At 36.9% G+C, this 22,305-nt stretch overlaps 1 protein-coding gene across 4 annotated transcripts in view; it reads right to left on the reverse strand.

The window, feature by feature from the left end:
• The window catches only part of CTNNA2 (catenin alpha 2), a 949,691-nt gene that overhangs the window by 838,110 nt on the left and 89,276 nt on the right, over positions 1 to 22,305 (reverse strand). For all 4 annotated transcript variants that reach the window (XM_044919117.1, XM_044919118.1, XM_044919116.1 and 1 more), the window contains exon 2: positions 17,196 to 17,391. In XM_044919117.1, the coding sequence (XP_044775052.1) occupies positions 17,196 to 17,391 (196 nt within the window). The remainder of the gene's footprint in view (positions 1 to 17,195; positions 17,392 to 22,305) is intronic.

Below are 22,305 nucleotides of genomic sequence, written 5' to 3' on the forward strand. Positions count from 1 at the left end.
GAATCAAAATTAACAACATAAAATTGTGTAAATGTATCAGTTTTTGGTAACTGAGCTTAATTAGAACTAGACTTAAGATCATTATTATTAAGCTCACATAACTGCATGTTTCAGGATTTATCTTTTTCTTGAAAGCTAAAGTTGGGGGTAGAAATATCAGAATAGAAAGATTCTCAATTATTTTCTGATTATGTTATTTTAATTGAGAAAGAACATTATAAATGAAGTATAAATATGAGTTAAAGATGCTGATTTTTTAGCCAGGTCCTACCTGAAAGCTGGAAAAAGTTGGTTAACTATCTTCAAATTGTTTCTAATACTTCTTTTTATCTTTGTTGTTTAAATTACAGACCATTCTATGAAAAGCACATCTTATCCAGAATAGAAAACAAAACGAAAAAAAATGAAATCTACTCATTGTCCTCAGATTACAACCCCTAAACAATGTAATGATCTGTTTCCAATGCTGAAATAAAAGATATCTTGACATACCCCCCCCCCCCCCCCCCCGCCCCAGATAGCTTCCCTCTCACTTTTCTTGGTTTTACTAGGAAGCTCCTCAGGGGCCACTATGTCTTAGTTGACTAATCAAAATCCAATACAGGCCTTCAATAAAATGAAAAGGCACCCTACAAAACAGGAGAAAATATTTTCAAACCATATATCTGATGAGGGGTTAATATCCAAAATATACAAGGAATTCCTATAACTCAATGGAAAACAAAACAATCCAAATTAAAAAATGGGCAGAGCATATGAATAGACGTTTCCCAAAGAAGACATACAAATTGCCAATAAGAACTTGAAAAGGTGCTTCACGTCACTAATCATCAGGGAAATGCAAATTAAAACCACAATGAGCTATCACTTCACACCTGTCAGGATGTCTTTTACCAAAAAGATAAGAGATAGCAAATGTTGGCGATGATGTGGAGAAAAAGGAATCCTTGTGCACTGTTGGTGGACAGTGCACAATGTAAACTGGTATTGCTACTATGGAAAACAGTACGGCGGTTCCTCAAAAAAAATTAAAAATAGAACTACCATATGATGCAGTAATCCCACTTCCGGGTATTTATCCTAGGGAAACAAAATCAAGATCTCAGAGGTATCTGCAACCCCATGTTCACTACAGCACTATTCACAATAGCCAAGGCATGGAAACAACCTAAGCGTCCATCAATGCATCAATGGATATGAAAAGGTGGTATGTGTAGATGTGTGTGTATCATTTTCAGCCTTAGGAGAAAAAGAAATCCTGCCATTTGCAGCCACATGGATGGCCCTTGAGGGCACTATGCTAGATGAAACAAGTCAGAGGGAGATAAATAGTGTATGGCCTCAGTTATATGTAGATTCTAAAAAAGCCAAACTCAAAAGAAGCAGAAAGTAGAGTGATGTTTGCCAGGGGGGTGGGGGGTGGGGAATGAGGAGATGTTGGTTAAAGGGTATAAACTTCAGTTATAAGAGGAGTAAGTTCTGGGGATGCCATGTGCAGCATGGTGACTACAGGTAACATTGCTGTGTTGTATATTTGACAGTTGCTAAGAGAGTAGATCTCAAATAGTCTCACCACCACAACAACGATAATAACAAAATGGTAATTATGCAAGGTGAAGGATGTGTTAACTAACTCCATTGTGGTAAACATTTCACAATATATATCAAATCTTCCCTTTGTACACCTTATACTTCTGTAATGTTATATGTTAATTATATCTCAATAAAGTTGGAAAAAAATTTTTAAGAAACACAACACAGGACTGAACACATTCAATCTTAATTCTTCTTCCTCTTCCTTTAAAAAAAAATGACAAAAATATACATTTTAAACACATTCTAGAGAACATCTAATTTTAAGATTTTGTTTCTGACATGAGAAATTAAGACCACAGATAAAAGTAAGCTGGCTCAGAGAAACACGGCTTAATTAATGATGAAAATATCTTGCTTTCCTTCTCTTGAGGAAAACAAACATAATACATTGGCGCTCTCAGGAGATTATTATACCGAGAAGAGCAACCACTTGTTGTTTGGAGCTTTTGGCATGAAAGGAAGAAATATTAGTTATAATAGTCACGTTTATATTCTCAACATCATATTTTAAAATTTGTTAGGTATTATTACAGATGACTGCTACCATTTCAACAGAAGCCTACAGAGAAATAGGTCAATATTTCTGGTTGTGACATTTCAGAAATCACCAAAGCAGTAAATTCATAAAGCCTACAATTAGATGTAAACCAATTAGTTTTTCCTTTCTACCTATGCTAAAAGATCATTCTAATGAATGTAAATATTTAGTACTTTTGATCTTTCATCCCTTAAATACTCCCAGATGAGCCTACACCAGTGAACTGTAATTTAATTATTATAGGAAACAACAAACTACAGCCTATTCAAATACAGTGCATGTTTTAAGAGCTTTTAAAAAGACAATGTTATTAAATGCTTTTATGTTTTAAAAAGATAATCATACTTGAGCTCAAATTTCATTTCATCTGTGAGAGCACAAAAAGTACAAATAAATATGGTACCAACACTGAAAATACCTCATTTCAACAATATGCATCAACTTACATAGCATTAATTATTTTTAGAAATGCTAAATAGAAGGCCAGATTGGCTTAATAGCACCAACAAATTTGAGTTATTCTTTGGTTGTTAAAAAAAAGTATTTTTTAAAAGTATAACTTCAAATGAATCATGCCAACAGTTCATTAAATCCTCATGATCATCCAAACTGAAATGACAAGAAATGTGAACCTAAAACATAGACTTGACCAAAAATGGAAAAATTATCTAAATATTTGCTTAAAATATACAGCTTGTGAGCTTATCTTCTAGTTTCATAAAGGAAAACTCATGCTTTTAAAAAGCAATTGAATAGGTACATATTCCGTTTGAAAAGTGGTTCATGTTTTCTCAAACTCTTTCATTCTGGTGTTATCTAATTCTTAAAATTTTACAGATTAGATGGGACTGGCATTATTATTTGACAAACAAGAATTCTGACAGAAAATGGTTGGTTTTCAGCACGTGTTACAGGTGGCTTTTGGCAGAGCTGAACCTCCACTGTCTCCAAGAAATACAAATAAAACCACAAGAAACCTGCCATTTTGGAGTCTATACCTCCACAATCTCCATTTGGTAGGCTCAGGGTTTTTCGAGAGAAGTTCAGCAATAAGTGGCAACCTATTTCCAAAAGCAAGCTCATGAACAGCGCATAATAGGGAGGTTTAGAAAAAGAAAACATGCACTCTCATCTCTATATAGTTGGTTCAAATTCACAAAGAGTAATTTATCAATTGCTACCCAATGTGGTAGTTAGTTTAATTGTGTCAACTTGGCTAGGCTATTATTATTAAATAACAGTACCCAGTTATTTAATCAAGCACTAATCTAGATATGTTGTCAAGGTATTTTGTAGATGCAATTAAAATCTATAATCAGTTTACTTTAAGTAAAGGAGATCACCCTTGATAATGTGGGTGGGCCTCATCTAATCTTCTGGAAAGACTTAAAAGCAAAAACTGAGAATCACTGAAGAACAAATTGTGCCTCAAGACCACAGCAGTAACTTCTGTCTGAGTTTCCAGCCTACCAGCTTGCCTGAAAGATTTTGGACTTGCTAGCCCCCACAATCTCATTAATCAATCCCTTAAAATAAATCTCGTCAAATATGTATGTACATCTTATTGTCCGTTTCTCTGTAGAACACTGACTGATAATGATAAATCTACCTTCTCTTTCAGTTGGCTTGTAGATCAAAAAGAAAAAAAAAAGAATATAGTTCCTACTTTGTTTTTTATGGAGGAGTTAGGAAAGGCCTTTCTGAGCAAGTGTTTTAAATTAGCATTTATATAATTATAAGTATTAATTTATATATTACTATCTGTCAGCACTGATTTAAGTCCCTTGCCTATATTAAGAACCATCCCATGAGATGAGTACTATTATTATTCCCACCTTACAGAAGATGAAACTGAGGTCTATGGGAGATTATATGAATTATGTAAAATCACACGATTAGAAATGTTAGAGTCAGGTTTCAAATGTAGGCCATCCAGTTCCATAACCTGTGCTCTTAATGATTATGCCGTACTGCTTTAAAATGGATAGGTTTAGAATATATTTTGGAGCAAGGCTGATAAAATTAAATTATGGCTTTGGATGTAAGGAATAAGGGATAAAAAGGAATACAGTATAACTCTCATGCTATTAAGCAACTGGGTTACTCCCTTTCCTAAATGGGAAAAAAAATGAGGGTATAATTGGATCTGAGTGGGAGCAAATTACACAGACCTATCTAAGGCCCAGAGGCAAAAAAATTTAAGTCTTTGGTATATAGAGTGAAATGACTAATAGAAAAGAAAGCCCAGGCCTAAGCCCTAGGACATTCCAATATTTAGAATTCTAAGATATGGGACTAGAAAGAGGTAGGAGGAAAAGGAGGTACTACAGAAGCCAAGAGAAGTGAGAAAAAAGGGTGACCGGGGTGATGGGTGGTTGTCAACTCCATGTAATGCTACTGAGAGGTTGAGTAAGATGTAGAGGGAGAAATGGCCAGATATGACCAAAGCTGAGCCCAGTGACTCAGACCAGAGCAGGTTCCAGAGAGTGGTCAGCCTGAAAGCCAGAATGCTGTGGGTGAAAAGGAACCATTTATAGGTAGCAAATTTATTTTAAAAACTCATGGGAGGGGCGCCTGGGTGGCTCAGTTGGTTAACCATCTAACTCTTGATTTCAGCTCAGGTCATGATCAATCATGGGCTCTATGCTCAGCAGGGAGTCTGCCTGAGATTCTCTCTTCTTCTCCCTCCTCCTGCTCATGTTCTCTCTCTCTCAAATAAATAAATAAATCTTTCAAAAAAAAATTAGAATTCCATCTAAAAGCATGCTCACTTGGCCTCAGTTTTAGGGGGGTCTGCAGGTAGTACAGATGGACCGGGCTGCATCAGGTTGCTGGCATAGATCACAGTTAGGATGCATCAATGAATCAGCTTCATCCTGGACAGTCTTATCCTGTGGTTATTCAAGATGTTTATGTCAGTTGCATTTTTGATTGAATTACAGACTTAGTTATTAGAAGGGAAGTGCCTGATGACCAGGTTTCCTTATCATTATGTGGAAATGTAGACTATTTCTATTTACGCATGGTTGGGATCAAATGCTTTGTTTAAGGAATTTCCCTTAAAATAAGTGGAATTCAAATGAAATGGAGGTGACTTAGCAATCCACCTGAAAGATTTTGTTTTGTTTTGTAATTAAAATTAAATATCGTAATACTTTGCATTTACAATTGGCCAGTTAGAAAGCCTAAGAGCCTAACTTGTTGCCCAGTTGTAGCAAGTCCAGTAACAGTAATGATTCATGGTAAAGGCAATGACTACCAGGGTTTTAGAGCCCGCAGCGTGCTAGGTCTGGTGCTAAGCACTTTATGTGCATCCTGTTATCTGTGCTCCACAACAGTCCTGAAAGTGTATGCATGATTAGCCCCACTTAACTCAAGTGAACACTGGTGCATGGAGGATAAGGAACTTGCCCAAGTCCCACAGCACAGGCAGCATGAAAATTGCAGAGTTGGAATTTGGCTCTGGGTCCACTACAAAACTGCCCCCCAGATCCCTTAATGCTTCTCCTGCCATCTTCCCACTCTGGAGTGGACACGTACATACAACGCAGCATGCTTGGGCACTGATTTATATGTGCATTAGCCACTTTCCTGGCTTCTCTCTAGTCTCTGACCTTACCCTTCTTTCTTCTTTTCCATGGATTTCTTTTTTCTTTCTTACTGTGTTTTGTATATCCTGTAAGCCTCCTTAAATCTATTCTGTGAAAGGCAAGAACAGTTTTACTTAGGCTGACAAGTCAGGATCTCAATAAAGGGTATTAGAGGAAATAGTCCCAGATTGGCAATCTTCTAAACTAGATTCCACATTTTATTCATACAGATGTATAATTTATCACTCTTTGCAAGTCCGTGTAAGAACAAGAATATTTCAGCATCCACACTGTGTTCTTGCCACTTTCGTTAATCACAACAGCAGAAGGGCTCGTTATTATGGTGTTTTGGGGGGGGGGGGTTGTTGTTTTTTGTTTTTGTTTTTACCATTGTGCTCAGTTCCATTAATAATGTATCAATATTGGTTCATTAGTTGTTACAAATGTACCATAATGACATTAGGTGAAACTGGGTGTAGGGTATATGGTAATGTTCTGTACTGTCTTTGCAAATTTTCTGTAAATTTAAGATTATTCTAAAATAAGAGATTTTTTTTAATACAATAAGGTTGGGTGATTTTGTACAGACATGATTTTTCATAACAGTGGGGTGAACACCAAAGACTGAGATTGATAGGTTGTATGGTAACTCTATTTTTAGTTTTATAAAAATAATTACCAAACTGTCTTCCAAAGTGGCTGTATGATTTTGCATCTGAATGAATAAGAGTTCTTGTTTCTCATCCTCACCACCATTTGGTATTGTCAACTTGGGGAATTTTACGGATTCTAATAGATATACAGTAAAATCTCTTCATTTTAATTTGCACTTCCCTAATGACAAATGATGCTGAGTATTTTTTCCATATGATTATTTGCCACCTATATATCTTCGATGGTGATGTGTCTATTCAGGTCTTCTGCCATTTTTGAATCCAGTGATTCCTTTTCTTATTGTTGAATTTTAGGAGTTCTTGATATATCTTTGATACAAGTCCTTTAACAGATATGTGACTTACAAATATTTTCTCCCCGTCTATGGCTTTTCTTCATTCTCTTAGCGCTGTTTTTCACAGAGCTAAAGTTTTTAATTTTAAGTTCACCTTATCAATTTATCTTTCATTCAGCATGCCTTGGGTTGTTCCATCTTTAAATCACACTTCTACAGCCTGCTTAATTTTTTATTATTGTCTGTCTTATGTCAGAATGTAGTATTTTTATAGGCAGGGAATGTCTGTTTTCTTTCTTCAGCATACTATATTCCCAGTCCCTAAAATAGGGCAGGTACATAGTACTTAAATATTTGTTGAGTTAATTGTTCTAGTCAATTAATATACATGGAGATCTTTCAGCATCAATATCATTTTATATAAAATATGGATAATAATATTTCAAATAACTAACAAAATAATATTGAAAGAATATATGCCAAGTGTCTTACAAATGGAGTGGCAACCAATCAATGGAGGCTATTGCTTTTATTATTCTTCCTGAAAGATTATGGCATTTTCAAAAGCCAAGAGCTCCAGAAAGAGGGATCAGATGAAAAGAGTAATCTGTCATTATCTCCTAATATGCTGAAACAAGAGCCATACATGGGGCCTCAAGTTGATATGGGACATTCCCAGGCCCTCAACTAGTGCAAACTTTGGCATACGAATATGTTTTATTTAACCAAATATGCAACAGTTAAAACTCCTGCAAATGTTAAAATAGGCATTAAGAGGAATCTTAAATTGTACAGCATTTTCACATTTATGCATTTTTCTTCATGATTTTTTCATATTAAACCTCTTTTTATTTTTTTGTCATTGTATATATCTCTAAGGTTTTTTCTATTTTTTTAACTTCTGATATTAAAGCTTCTGAAAATTAATTTCATTCCTGGATAACATCCTTTTCGCTGGAAGAAAAAAAGACTTAAACTAATTAAAGATGACGTGTGTAAAGATGTATAAAGCTTGGACTGTTAGTGATTCACAAACTTTGGAAGCATAAGATTGGGGTACTGGCTGGAAATAAAGATTCTTAGTGGTACCCCAGCTATACTGAATCTGGGTTTATGGCCAGGCTCAGGAATTTGAATTTTTATAGACATTACCCATCCTCACACAGGTGATTCTGAAACAAGTGGTCTGTGAACTTCATTTTGAGAAACACCTGTGAAAGAAGCCTCTGTAAAGAAGGGGAGGAGATGCCGTGTGAGGGACAGTGAGCAGCAGTGGTGCATGGACACAGCAGAGCATCATCAGGTCCCTGACTCAGCTGTAGTGAGTCTGAGACTGAAGAGATACTTCTCATCCCAACTTCAAGGTCTGCTTTTGCTTCATGTAATAAACATGCACTTTATTATATTACTTGATATTATTATTATTGTTATTGAGAGAGAGAGAGAGAGTGTGTGAGCCGGGGGAGAGGCAGAGGGAGAGGGAGACGGAGAATCTTAAGCAGGCTCCACACCCAGCATGGAGCCCGACATGGGGCTCGATCTTACAACCCCAAGATCATGACCTGAGCCGAAATCATGAGTCAGTTACTTAACTGACTGAGCCACCCAGGCATCCTGATAACATTATTTTTTAAAGCAATGGATCTACAGTCAGCAAAGTCCGAGCTCAAGGAAGCAAGATCCAAAAAGAGAAATGAGTACTTTTCTTTCTTTTGCTCTTCCCTAGGATTTGCCTCTCGAATCTCCATTTTCTGTCATGAAATTCTCCTCTTCCCTGAAGGTAGCCCCCTTCAGTGGAGACCTACTCCCCTAGCCCTCCAACTATACAGCAGTGAAACCCATGACCAATAGGATGCTACGTTAGAACACAGTAACATACCACTCATACAAGGATAGTCAAGCAGCAGTGACGAGTCAGCACACGGCACAGAAGAGCAACTCCAGTATCTCTAGGAGACCAAAAATTCTGAGTACCAAGAGTAGAGGCATAAAGCTAGGGATATGTGAGAGATAGTTGTCCTGAGAAAAAGGACAAGTGGAGGAGTAAAAGAATCCTTGCAATACCCCCAGTTCTCCTTCTCCTTAGAGAGCTGATCTCTGTGGATAGTGCTCCAAGAGAAAACATTCCCTCACCCCTCCCCACACTGCTGTTTTACATATCAATAGGGCAGGTGGAGGATGAGGGACAGGACTATTGACATTAGGAGCTTCTTGGCCAAGGAAATGGCCATGGACCAGATCTTAGCTAGAGAGTTCACAGAGTTGATTAACAACTAGAGTTTTTGTTGGACCAGCTCATTCCACCAACATCACACCCCAATAACAAAGGGGGTAAGGAAAGAGAAAGTCTAAGTCATCAAGAGGCAAAAGGTTTCTCTCCTCAGAGATGTGAGGGACACATTTCTCTCTCCCTCTACTACTTTTTTTCAGTCTTGTTCCATCTGTCTCAGTCCACTGTTCATCATTTACTCAATAAATATTTTTTTAAAGATTTTATTTATTTATTTGAGAGAGAGCGAGAGCTGAGCATGAGCAGGGGGGAGGGGCAGAGGGACAAGCAGACTCCCTGCTGAGTGGGGAGCCTGATGTGGGGCTTGATTCCAGGACCCCAAGATCATGACCTGAGCCTAAGTCAGATGCCTAACTGACTGAGCCACCCAGGCGCCCCAGTTGCTCAATAAATATTGATTGGGCAAAAAAATTAATGATGGAACTAGTTGATATCACCACATCACTTAACAGTTGAGCTTCTATGCAAACAAACCAAACCCTGTATGAGCAGTGAATGGTTTGACCATCTCTGATGTAAAAAAAAAATGGTTCCACAAAGAAACTACCTCTTTTATCTGTACCTCTTGTCACTTTACTCCATGAGATCTCTCTTAAAGTTGGATGAGGACCATGTACATGTCTGTCTATACCCTGGCCTGGCATATCTTGGTAGCTGGGTCATGTCTTAATTGTTTTTATTTATTTTAACTTCCTAGACAGAGAGTGGGCAATCAGAGAAGGTTGTTGACAAAGACAGAAAGCCCAAGCAACTGATCCATGGCTCAAGAGGGTGTGGAATTATAAAAATGGGATGTCAGCAAAGCAACTGCTGTGTTATCTCTTAAATGGAGCTGCTTATTGGACAAATATGAAGACTGCCTATCACTCAAAGCACAGCTTTTGGATCTATTTCAAATCAAAGAAGATTCATAAAGGCAATATGTGAGCATCCCATTGCTAGCAGATGCTAGTACATACCAAATAAACACATTAAATTTAAAAATTCTTAGACAATTAAGCCTTTTATAAATTGGCCTTTTCAATTGCAGTAACAATCAACTGTATTCAATAAATAAATCCCTTAGAAACACATGAGAGATCCACACAGATGCTGGTAACAGACATTATTTTTAAATCCACAACAGTGGTCAAATATTAGATATACATGATCCGTTAAAATCACCTCCTCTTTTGTTCAAAATAATTGAGATAGTTTCAACCAATCTACTTTGATTCTAATCTTTTCTATAAAACCCATTGTTGGATACATCTCTCCTCCTTCCTACCTGTTTTCTAGATAAAGAAATGTATCTTCTGCATTATCTCATGCAACCAACCTGAGCCTTTTCCCTTTGTATCTATAATCGCTCTCACCAGTGGCTCCCTCTCTTGGTATATGCTCTCATACTTCTGATTTGGGCTCAACAAAATAAGCAAAGTAAGCAAAAATCATATTCTTTGCTTGCCTTTAATATTTTCTCCAATCACTCTTGGATTTTTCTCCTTCCACATTGTGGCAATCTTTGGAATCATGCCATAAGTGCTCCCATGTGCCAGGCTCCAGAGATACATAAAATCATGATAACATATGGTCCCTCATTTGAGTACCAGACTATCTGCAGAAGCAAAAGTACAATGATATATATAGTGCAATGATGGCCAAAGAAGACTATGGTGAGCTTTCCTGCCTAGATCCATTATTTCACCATCTACTCTGTTCCTTCAGCTTCCTGAAAATAAACTTTTAAATAAAATTAATGACACCTTTCTAGCAAAATCCAAGGCATTTTCTCATTATTTATCCTCCATGATCTCAGAAGAATTTGACCTAATTGCAACAGCATTCTAGCATCTAAATTGATCAGTCTCCTTTGCAAAATATTCTATTACCTTGGATTTCAGGATTCTGTACTATCTTTGTTCTCTGGTCATATTTCAGGGCATGCCTCTCTCCTCTATTTCTATCCCATCTTGTAATCCTGATTGAGCCTTTCATCCAAAATTAAACCTACATCTCTCTATTCTTCTCTATATATCTATTGGCAAGTACTCAAAAAAAAAAAGTCTGTCTCTAAAAAGCTTCATTCATCAACTCAAAAGATGTCAAATCTCTGTGTTTCTCCAAAGTTCCATTCCCATAGCATTAACCATCTGCTAGGCAGTTCCTCTCATTCATCGATGTTTAAAATCAAATCAGTCATTTCTCCCCATCCCTGTCACCCCTTAAATATCCCAATTAAGTTGTACAGAGCCAAAAATTTAGAATAATGACTCTTGTTTCTTCAACAAATGGCAAATCTTTTACTCTTTTTCACAGTGTTTGTAACATCTAGTTTCTTATTTCTCTTCTTATTGCCACCACACCAATCCTAGAACCTCAAAGTATTTTTGCTTTGTTTTCGCTTCAATATTACAATAACACATAAGCAATCTGAGTCCAATCTTTCTCTGATTTAGTCAACTTTCCATGTAGTTGCCAAAATAATCTCTAAAATATCACTTAAAAGGTAGGCCAATCAGCTAGCTTCCTTCTTTTCTTCCTATCTTTATTCCATCATGTTGTCTATACACAGCCTAGTTCCTAAACTTTTCCCACTGTGGTCCCTCGTTATCATCTTACCAGATTTCTAACTATGCCTGAATATGAAACTTCTCTTCAAATCAAGGTTTTCTATCCATCCCCCAATTATCAATGTCATTCTTATCTCTTTGCCTTTAAAAATCAGGTTGCTTCAACCTGAAATGTTTGTCCCACTATCCTTGACAGATTTTTAATTCATGCTCAGCTTAAACATACTTTCCTCCTTGCTAGTTCCAGCTTCATACCTTTCTTTTCCAACAGCAATTTAAATATTAACTGTCCTATAGATTTGGTTCCTTAGCGTATACTTAAAGCATATTCTCAGAGTGCCTACAGAAGGTCAGGCATTATAAGACCTCATTTAGCACAGACTATATCTATCTACAACATATTAACATAGAATATCAGGCTGTTTCTCCTATGTAAATCTCTCCTCTCTAACTCTATGCAAACTATAAGCTTATAGGCCTTCTAAAATGAGTGACTGCCATCTGCTACCTAATGTGAAATGTTAGCTGACTAACAGGGATTGATGAGTCATCAAAGTGGAGATAATGGACAAGAAGTGGATTAATCACCTGGGGAACTTTAAAAACCTTGATGCCTGTGTCCTACTCCACAGTTTCTAACTTAATTGATAAGGGTGAAGGCCTGAACATCAAGAGTTTCAAAAGCTTCCCAGGCGATATTAATATTCACTGAAATTTAAGAAACCCAGACTAGACCATAGTTCAGAAAGAGTTTCCAATCCAGGAAGGTCTTGATGGTAAACATTAAAAATGTTTTGGCATTCTCTGTCCCAAGCTTTGTTTTTGGCCCAGAGCTTCAATATAAAGACATGACTGGAACTCCCTTTGCGTTCCTCCTTAGGAGCTTTTCTACATATGGTTCACCAGCTGCACAACTATTAAATCACAGTTTTCTGGGACCACACACAACCACCACCAAATCCAAGCCACACTGAGATACTCAGTCCCCTTCTGGGAGACTACTGGATGCTGATTCAGCTCTCCAGCATCCTGCCTGGAAGGCCCAGGACTGCTCAGTGATAGGAAAGAGAGCTATCGCCATAGGTAGTACAGATCGTTTTGATAAATTATAATTAATAAATATACCTCACATCTATATAACATTTAATATTTTTATAATGTCTTTATAATTTGTTTGTGACTTCATTATGTTAAACAATCCAGTGAGGAAAATGCAACAATTACCCTGTCTGTATTTGAAAACTGGAGAAATTGAGGCTTCAAGTGGTTAAGTGATTTAGTTTAAATCATGTAGCTTTTGGCTAAAGTAACATCAGATATCAGATATCTTAACCAGACATCTGGTGCTCTGTTGACTTGTAAGCCTGCTTTGCTGACATGCAAGCCTCCTTCCACATGCTACATGCTACAGCAACCATGCTAAGTACTTCAGGAGTAGAAAAAACACATACACATCATTGTTCCTATCCTGATGAAGTTTAAACTTAATTTAGGAAGAAAATATACATATATATAATTACTTTTACTTTAGCTATGATAAAACAATTACACAGATACACAGACACACACACACACACACACCTCTGACTAAATATCCCATCTTTACCTAAGTCTAAAATATCAGAGTTCTAAATTTTGAATACAATGATTTATCTTCTTTAATACATATTTCGATGACTTAGTTTTGATACTTGTTTTTAACAGAAACTCTATCGTACATGCACTCGAACACTTCTTTTTACAGGTTAGAACTTAAAAGCACAGGAAAATCTTCTACTGGAATAATCTAGTTTTAATAAAAATATTGTCACCCCTCATACTGAGCACTTTTAAGAATCTGGCATACAGCCTAGGTTTAAAAGACATAATACATTTTTCAAATGATAAAGAAATTCAAATAACACTAAGTCTAGCCTAGAAACAATAATGGCATAAATAGATAATTTCATATATAATCTTGCCATATTACAGTGATTGCAATCATGGATGCTGTAAAATCTCATTTTGGATGCAGAAAAACCCCAATAAGAAATCGTTCTGTATTAAAAGTCTGAAAATGCAGTTGTACAATATTAAAACTTCTGGCATTGACTCGTGCTGAAAATTATTTAGAAAGTGGCAACACTTTCAGATCATTTGATTTAAAAAAGCAAAAACAACTCAATAGTAAAAGATCCCCTCTCATAGATTTAGTTCTAAACTACACATTATTTGATAAGTGAGCATATACAGATACTAGGGCCACTTTATAGGAGGATATTATTTCTTGATGGCCTCATTCTCATAATTTCTGAATATCATCTTACAGGTAAGAAAGTAGACTTCTATGATGGAAGGAAAGATACTAAGTTTCGAAGTTTCCAGTAACTAAATAGTCCTGTTCTAATCCTTAAATGTTCTCCTCGATCACCCTATCTCTCTCTGAAAATCAACCCAGGCTCTCATTTGTGAATAAAATCTGGGTATGGGCCAATGGGAAAATTGGGCAAAACCGGATGGGCTAAGGAGATTGTACACTAAGAACTGAGAAGGGTCAGAGAGCAGAAAGGAGAGCCTGAGGGCTCTGTTGTCAGGCACGAGAGGCATCTCTCACATATGACAGGCATCTGAACTCTATATAGAGAGAGTGAGAGATATTTGACAATGAGAGAAAGAGGAAAAGAAAAAAAAAATTTTAAGATTTTATTTATTCATTCAAGACACAGAGAGAGAGAGAGAGCACGAGCAGGGGGAGAGGCAGAGGGAGAAGCAGGCTCCCCGCTGAGCCAGGAGCTGGACATGGGGCTCGATCCCAGGACCCTGGGATCATGACCCGAGCCGAAGGCAGATGCTTAACCATCTGAGCCACCCAGGCGCCCCAGGAAAAGAAAAATTTCTAAAGCTTTTACCCGTAGAATGTTTGCTCTTTTGCAGACTATAACAATGTTTCCTTAAATTTGACACTGTTCAGCAAAAGGGACACGTGATAGTTGACCTTTTATTTATTTTTTATTTTTTTAAAAGATTTTATTTATTTATTTGAGAGAGAGAAGCAGAGGGAGATGGAGAAGCCGACTCCCCGCAGAGCAGGGAGCCCAATGTGGGGCTGAGCCACCCAGGCGCCCCCACTAGTGGGGCTTGCATACAGTCAACTCATAGGCATCATTTCTGATGCATAATTTTTCTATAATAAGAAGTGGATAATATAGAGAAAGTTTAAAATATCCTCCATAGAGTGACCGCTGTAAGCTGTCCTAAACTAGCATCTTTAAAAAATCTTACTCTTGGGGCATCAGGGTGGCTCAGATGGTTGAGCATCTGCCTTTGACTCAGGTCATGATGCCAGGGTCCTAGGATCAAGCCCCGTATCAGGCTCCCAGCTCAGCGGGGAGCCTGCTTCTCCCTCTCGCTCTCCCTCTGCTTGTGCTCTGTCTCTCTCTCTCTCTCTCAAATGAATAAATAAAATCTTTTAAAATAAAAAAAAAATCTCATTCTCATATCTCCTGGACAGGCTGGCTAAGAACTATGTTGGTTTTTATATCATGTCCAAAAAAAAAAAGCATTCCTTATATAAGCTTTGAGAAAACTGAAATATTAATTTCTACAGAATGTGTGAAAACTAAATTATGAGGAAAAATAAGGGAAAGCTAAAAGATTGGTGAAAAAACTATAAGGGAAAATATAACACCATTAAAGATAAATGCTCTGAGAAAGCATCCTAGGGACCAATAAAAGCCCTCTTCACTAGGGATAGGTTCACTATCCTGAGTGTGGTGATGGTTTTACAGAGTATACATTTGTCAAAGCTTATAAAATAGTGCACTTTAAGTGTATGCAGTCACCCTAAAAAAGAAAGAAAAGAAAACTACATATGCATGAAAACAAACAGTGTACATTTGCAATTCAGAAGGATTACCAATCTTCAACAGGACCTGAAAATTTGGAAGCTTTCATGTTGTTAAAACATGTATACAAATATACTCCATCCACATTAGATGAAATATGTAAAATTTAACATTTCAAATTACATAACAATTTATATTAGGGTAATGTAAATGAAATTAACTTTCAGGGGAGAGAAGATAGGGAAGAAGATGGCAGCATGAAAAATAATGGTTGTTGGTGAAGAAGGAGGGTTGGTATTTCCAGGGACTAAATACACATCTGGGAATTTAAAAAGTGGTAGGTTTGTAAGAAGAAAAGGGATAGAACATTTATTCATCTATTGCTTCATTTATTCAACAAATATTCATTGAAGTCTTATGACTGCTAAGAACTACAAAGCATGGATCAGCAAAAGAGACACAGTCTGGTCTTTATCTTTATTAATTTATAGTGTGTCATGGTAGAAAGTGATCAATCAGGTTACTTCACAAATATTAAATTCTCCTGTACAAAGTGATAAAGGAAAAAGCCATGAAAAAGTATGACAGGAGTGTCAGGAAAGGTTTCCCTGGGAAGGTTTTCTTTGAGCTGGGATGTGCAGAATGAGTCATCCTTAACTATGTAAAAGAAGACAGCGTGTACTAAAGCCCAGGGCAAGTAAAACATGGTACCTTTGAGTAAATAAGATAGGAATTGGTCCACTTAAGAGATATTTTGGAGTTAAAAATCTATGGGACTTTGTAATAGACTGTATTTGGAAGGAGAGAACAATAACAAGAACGATATCAAGATTTCCGCAGTCCGCAACTGGATACATATGCACGGCTTTTACTGAGATAGGAAACACAGTAGGGAGGCCAGGCTGGGGGTAATAGCCAAAGGTAGAAGAAACACGTGTCCATCAGTGGATGAAGCGATAAAGAAAATGTGGTATATACATATAGTAGAATATTTTCAGTCCTAAAAATGAAAGAAATTCTGACCCATGCTCCAACATGGATGAACCATGAAGATAGCTAAGTGAAATAAGCCAGTCGTAAATACTATATGATCCCACTTATAAAAGGTATCTAGAGTAGTTAAATTCATAGAAAAGTAGAAGAGTGGTTGCCAGGGGCTAGGGCAATGGGAAAATGAGGAATGGTTGTTCTGTAGGTATAGAGTTTCAGTACTACAAGATGAAAACGTTCTAGAGATTGGCTACTCAACAATGTAAATATACCTAACACTACTGAATTATACAGTTTAAAAAAGGTTAAAATGGTACATTTTATGTTATGGGTATTTTACCACATTTAAAAATTTTAAGTATGCTGAAAAACTGCATTTTAGCTAACTAGCTAGCTATATAATTAACTGATCCATAGATAGCTAACTAGCTGTGAACTGAAGATATAAATTTGAAAATCATACAAAGCAACAATAATTTTATTACACTGCTTTACAATCATCTCCTCCCTCCTCTTTAAAACCCTGGGCGTTCAGTGACTCTGTTAAGTATGAGGAATTCTCATCCTGTCCTCCCAGGAGCCTGAGTTTGACACAAGAGTCTGCGTTCATCTACCAAGAGAAAACAACTTGAAAATTTGGAAGTAATGGCAGACATAAAGCTTTCATAGCTATGGTACACCACCACAACTAAAAATATCTCTATTTGTCTATGCACCTAATTCCAGCAAATATTAAAAATGACAAGCGCAGATACTGAGGAAAAACATAAGACGACTTCTTTGAGCAAATATGCATTGGTTCTAGAGATAAATCCATTGTTTGCACATCAGTATAGATCCCTCTTGAACAATATTATTCTTCCTACCTTGTTTGCGTACATCCTCAACTGCAGCGACCAATTCTTCTTTGAGATCTTGACTCTCCTTAGCAATCTGTTCACCCTTATCCAGGAAGTTTTGAGTGGCTTGTTCTACAGAGGCAGCCAGTACATGGGCTTTCTTTGACCTCCCTTTCTTTTTACCAGATGGGCCTTTGTTGCTTGTGTTGACAAGGGTTGTCACCTTAAAGACGAAAGAAAAACTGTCAAACTAATCTGCACCACTGTCTAGGAAAAAACACAGTATCATCTCATCATTTTAAAACAGCCCTTGTTTATTAAATCATGAATGCACGTCCCATAGCCTAATCTTAAGGAAAACGGGGAATTATATGAGTTAGCATATAAATAAACAGCTATTTATTTCATAGAGAGAAAAAAAAAAAAGTATGTGAATACATTGGAAGAGCAGACCCACCGGTAACTTAGTTTCCAGTTCACTGGAGGTTGTGCTTTTACAGATTGATAGGACAGTGCACACTGGAGTAACCAGCTTCCGGAAGGCAAGAAAAGGAAAACCAATGTGGAATTGCCTCTGACCACTGACTCAGGAGAACCAACACCCAGTCCTGAGTCCCCAGAGTCAGGGCAGAGGTGAAAGAACAGTTAATGAAGAGTGGGCCATCAATACGCATTACTTACAGGTCATTTATCAAGGACTTTTGAAGAGCTCTGCTATTTCTGATTTCATCTTATAAAAACAAAATGGCAAATTTGATCTGAGGGAACCGAATGATTTAGTCTCATCATTTGGTTAACCAGCTAAAATTTCCAGACTTCAAATTAGATTTTCATTGCCACTCTTTTTCCAAGTATCATAGTTTGTAACACATCTCAACTGCCAAACTTCTTTTAGCACTATAACTAGAGTTATTTAATTTGCTAACAAAGCTGTTATTATCTTTCAAACAACTTATCTCCTATAGATTTCTGATCCTTTATTTTCTACCAGTGAGAAGTTTGAGAGTGGAATGAAAAAAATTGGTTTCATATTCTGTTCAGCAAAAGTTGCGAGTCATCGTGGCCTCCATATTTTTTATCAGCTTCTTAAAAATGTGGGTGTTGTGGTTTATTTTCACTGACATTTGCCCTGATTAGCAGACTCAGGATTTTATTGGAGGTGATCAAGAAAGCTAGCCCACAAAAAAGTTCCAAATGCTGTTGTTTCTCCTATTTTACTCTAAACCCAAAAGCAAACAAAGTGATTAGTCAAAGTCACAATTAATGTCCAGTCAGTTTATAGGGCAAGCAATAACACCAGAAGGCAAAAAGTATTGAATAAATGTGAACTAAGCTGATGAATACAAGCAGAACCAATACGTAAGAGGTGGTGAATGTAACACTGGGGACATGTCGTACTTAGCTCTCTTTTGATTGCTAAATAATTAGCTACAGTGAATTAAAGAAAGACTCTATAAGGACATTTAAATACAAACACGAGACAAAAAAAAAAAAAAGGAAGGTACCATCATTAAGAATAAGACTGTCAGATAACGATAGCTGTAAAATGTGTATGTAGCCCATAAGACATTAGTCTTTTCAATTCCACCCACAATGAGGCAACCATCAGAAGAAAGACAGCCTGTAACAAAAGTTACTTTCCTAAGGTACAAGAGTGTTCTCTCTCTCTTTTTTTAAAAAGATTTTATTTATTTGACAGATAGAGAGTACAAGCAGGGGGAGCGGCAGGCAGACAGAGGGAGAAGCAGGCTCCCTGCTAGCAGAGAGCCTGATGTAGGGCTCAATCCCAGGACCCTGGGATCATGACCTGAGCCAAAGGCAGATGCTTAACCGTCTGAGCCACCCAGGCACCCCAAGAGTGTTCTCCTTAATAAGGATATACTTTAACACATTAACATACTACTCTTCTAAGAACCTCAACTCCACCAAACAGCCAATACCTGGAAATAAGCACAAAAGCCCCCTAAACAAATACTGCAAACACCTCAAAAATCTTGATTTATGATAGGCTCATTATTAGAGGCAAATACTTTTATTCTCAGTGATATCTCATTTATTCTCATCTTATATGCAATTCTGAGTTTTGAGATCTAATTTTTTTAGTCTTCTCAAATTAGAAACAACAGAGAGGGGAAGGAGCTATTAACTTTGGGTATACTGACAACCTGGGGGAGTAGAAGCTGATAGTGAAGCTGTCAAAATAGCAAACTGACTATATCATCCATTCATTTTCTGTAAAAGTAATACATTTCAATTCTTCTGTTATCTCATGCTGCATTACTGTATAAACAATTTAGGTATGCTCATAATAACAAATTAGTATAAACTGTTACTTACATGGAAAAAAAAAAAGCCATGGAATATTACAGGAAGTTCCTAAGAAAAAAAGTGATTACATCTAAATGAAGCAAATCAATTCAGTCCTCTTTTAGTCAAAGCTCTCATTTGCTCACAAGTGGAAGACCATGATAGGATGAAAGAGAAAAATAGAGGGGAAGTGATAGGGGTCCATAAATGCTCATGTCTTAATCAGTTTAGAATAAAGAAACAATTGTCAACCCTCCCCATTGGTATTCAGTATTTTATTAGAGGACAATGTCAACAAATTGGATTTAAAAAAAGATATAAATGTTAGAAAGGCAAACAGTAAATTATGCTATTACCTATACAGAATATGACCGTATCAATAAAATACAAAAGAATTCAAAGACAAACTATTAGAATTACCATAAGAGCAAAGAACAAGGTGGCTAAATACTAGATAAACAATAAAAAAAATCTAACATAACAGCACTAACTAGTAAATAAATGTAGTTTTAGGGGCGCCTGGTTGGCTTAGTCAGTTAAGTGTCTGACTCTTGGTTTCGCTCAGGTCATGACCTCATTGGTGGTGGGATGGAGCCCTGGGTACGCTCTGCACTCAGCAGGGAGTTGGCTTGAAGATTTTCTCCCTCTGCTCCCCTCCCCCACTTGCACACGTGCTCTCTCTCGCGCACAAATAAATTTTTTTTTTTTTAAGATTTTATTTATTTATTTGACAGGGAGAGACACAGCGAGAGAGGGAACACAAGCAGGGGGAGTGGGGAGGGAGAAGCAGGCTTCCTGCAGAGCAGGGAGCCCAATGCAGGGCTCGATCCCAGGACCCTGGAACCATGACCTGAGCCGAAGGCAGATGCTTAAGGACTGAGCCACCCAGGCGCCACCCGCAAATAAATCTTTTAAAAAATGTGATTTTAAATATCCTATTCACAATAACTTGATATTACCAGGGATAACCATAACACAAAACATAGATGAAGAAAAAGAGAAAAATTTTAATGAAGACCATAAAAGGTAACTTGAATAATAGTGAGACATACCATATTCTTGGATAGGAAGACAAAAATGTTAAGATGTCATTTCTTCCCATATTATTCTACAAGTAGCATTCCAGATAGTTATACAGTTAATCAGCAAGAAAGCCAAGACAATTTATCTTCATTCAGTTCATTTCCCTTTCCAATTGCAAAGTTAAAAGGCTTTTAGTAAATTAGAGAAAGGTCATTTAGGATGTGCATATGCAGGACTCTTACTGCTCACTTCTTGGCCAGTATATCACATATTTGGGATGGAAACAACAAAAGTAGTTTAGGTCTAACAGTACATGAGAAAGTGGAGGCTATCCTTTTAAGGATAAACTACTCTTGGGAATTCTTAGTCTAGCCAACTAGGCAACTCTCAGATTCAATCCCCCTCTCCTGCTAGATGAGCACACTCTCCTATCCTCCAGTAAGAACCTACAGCACTCTATTACACATTTTCCTTTTCTCCCATTTGAAGCTGTCATTTTCACCTTGATGTTATATATTTTTATTCTTCTTGACCTATACCTACATTTACACTTAAAAGTGTGAAAGTTAAAGCCCATCTATGTCAGTTCTATTCTGGATTTTATAGATGAAGAAATTAGGCTTAGAGATGCATCAGAGGTAGAAAAAATAACTTCCTTAAATTCATATGGCTCAAGAAAAACCAAAGGCTAAATTATTCCTGTGCCCGATACTGTATCTTTAGAACTTTAGAATTCAGTAGTTTCTTCTAGTTTTACTGTCTAACTGAATGAGAGGCTGTTAAAGGATAAAATAATCTTAAAATATATTTATTCTTCATATTTGTCTCCATATTGTCTACATGTGTTATTTGTATCCTACTGTTATCCTTATATTCAATGGCATTCTTTAGATATCGCAATATAAGAATGTACTTATCAATGTTAGGGAAACATTAACCAACGGTTTTATCCTACCTTTCTGCAATGCCTTATAACATCTGATGTATTCAATGGTCTCAAGCTGAAAAAACATATCAGGGATTTTTGTATCAGTTGAGTGTGAAGGATGGACAAAACTGTCCTAAATTTGTTGTAACTAACAAAATGGTAGAGCTTAGGGTTTCCATAAAACAATATTCTTCTACTAGTAAAATACAGAAGAATAAAGGAATTTGTTCCTTAGTCATGAAGAACTGAGATATACTAAAGAGCAAGAATCAGAGAGTTTTTAATGAAGACTACCACTATTTAGTCCCACAGATACATCTACCACCTCTTCAGTAAGTTAGGGAGTATCCAAACTATCAATGCTAGCCAATAGCACAGGTAGTTTCAATGTAAGAATGTAATGGAATCCATGATTGGATGCCTTGGAGAGATCAGAGCAGCAGGGACACATTCTGATCAAAAGGTGGTAGTCACAGAGGCAGCTCAGTGACCTCTGAGGCTACAGGTATTTATGCCTAAGGTTCGATATTCAGACAGGCACTAGGTCTTGGGTAGACAGTACTTACAGACTATTAAGTGTCTAGGGCAGTCTTTTAAGAGATGGCTTTTCTGTGGAAATTCCTGGCTGAATGTTATATGTCCTCCTACCCCAACCAGGCACTCTCTAATGCCCACACCAACTTTCACCCAAGCCTAGAGTCATATAAGATCCAAATCTCTTCTTTCCTTTCTAACAATTTGAGAGTACATCTTTTGTGCAGTAGGAGAAAAGAAAGAGAGAGAGAGAGAGAGAAAGAAAGAAAGAAAGAAAGAAAGAAAGAAAGAAAGAAAGAAAGAAAGAAAGAAAGAAAGAAAGAAAGAAAGAGAAAGAAGGGGAGG

Source organism: Neomonachus schauinslandi, chromosome 10 (assembly GCF_002201575.2).
Source record: "Neomonachus schauinslandi chromosome 10, ASM220157v2, whole genome shotgun sequence".
Classification (NCBI taxonomy): domain Eukaryota; kingdom Metazoa; phylum Chordata; class Mammalia; order Carnivora; family Phocidae; genus Neomonachus; species Neomonachus schauinslandi.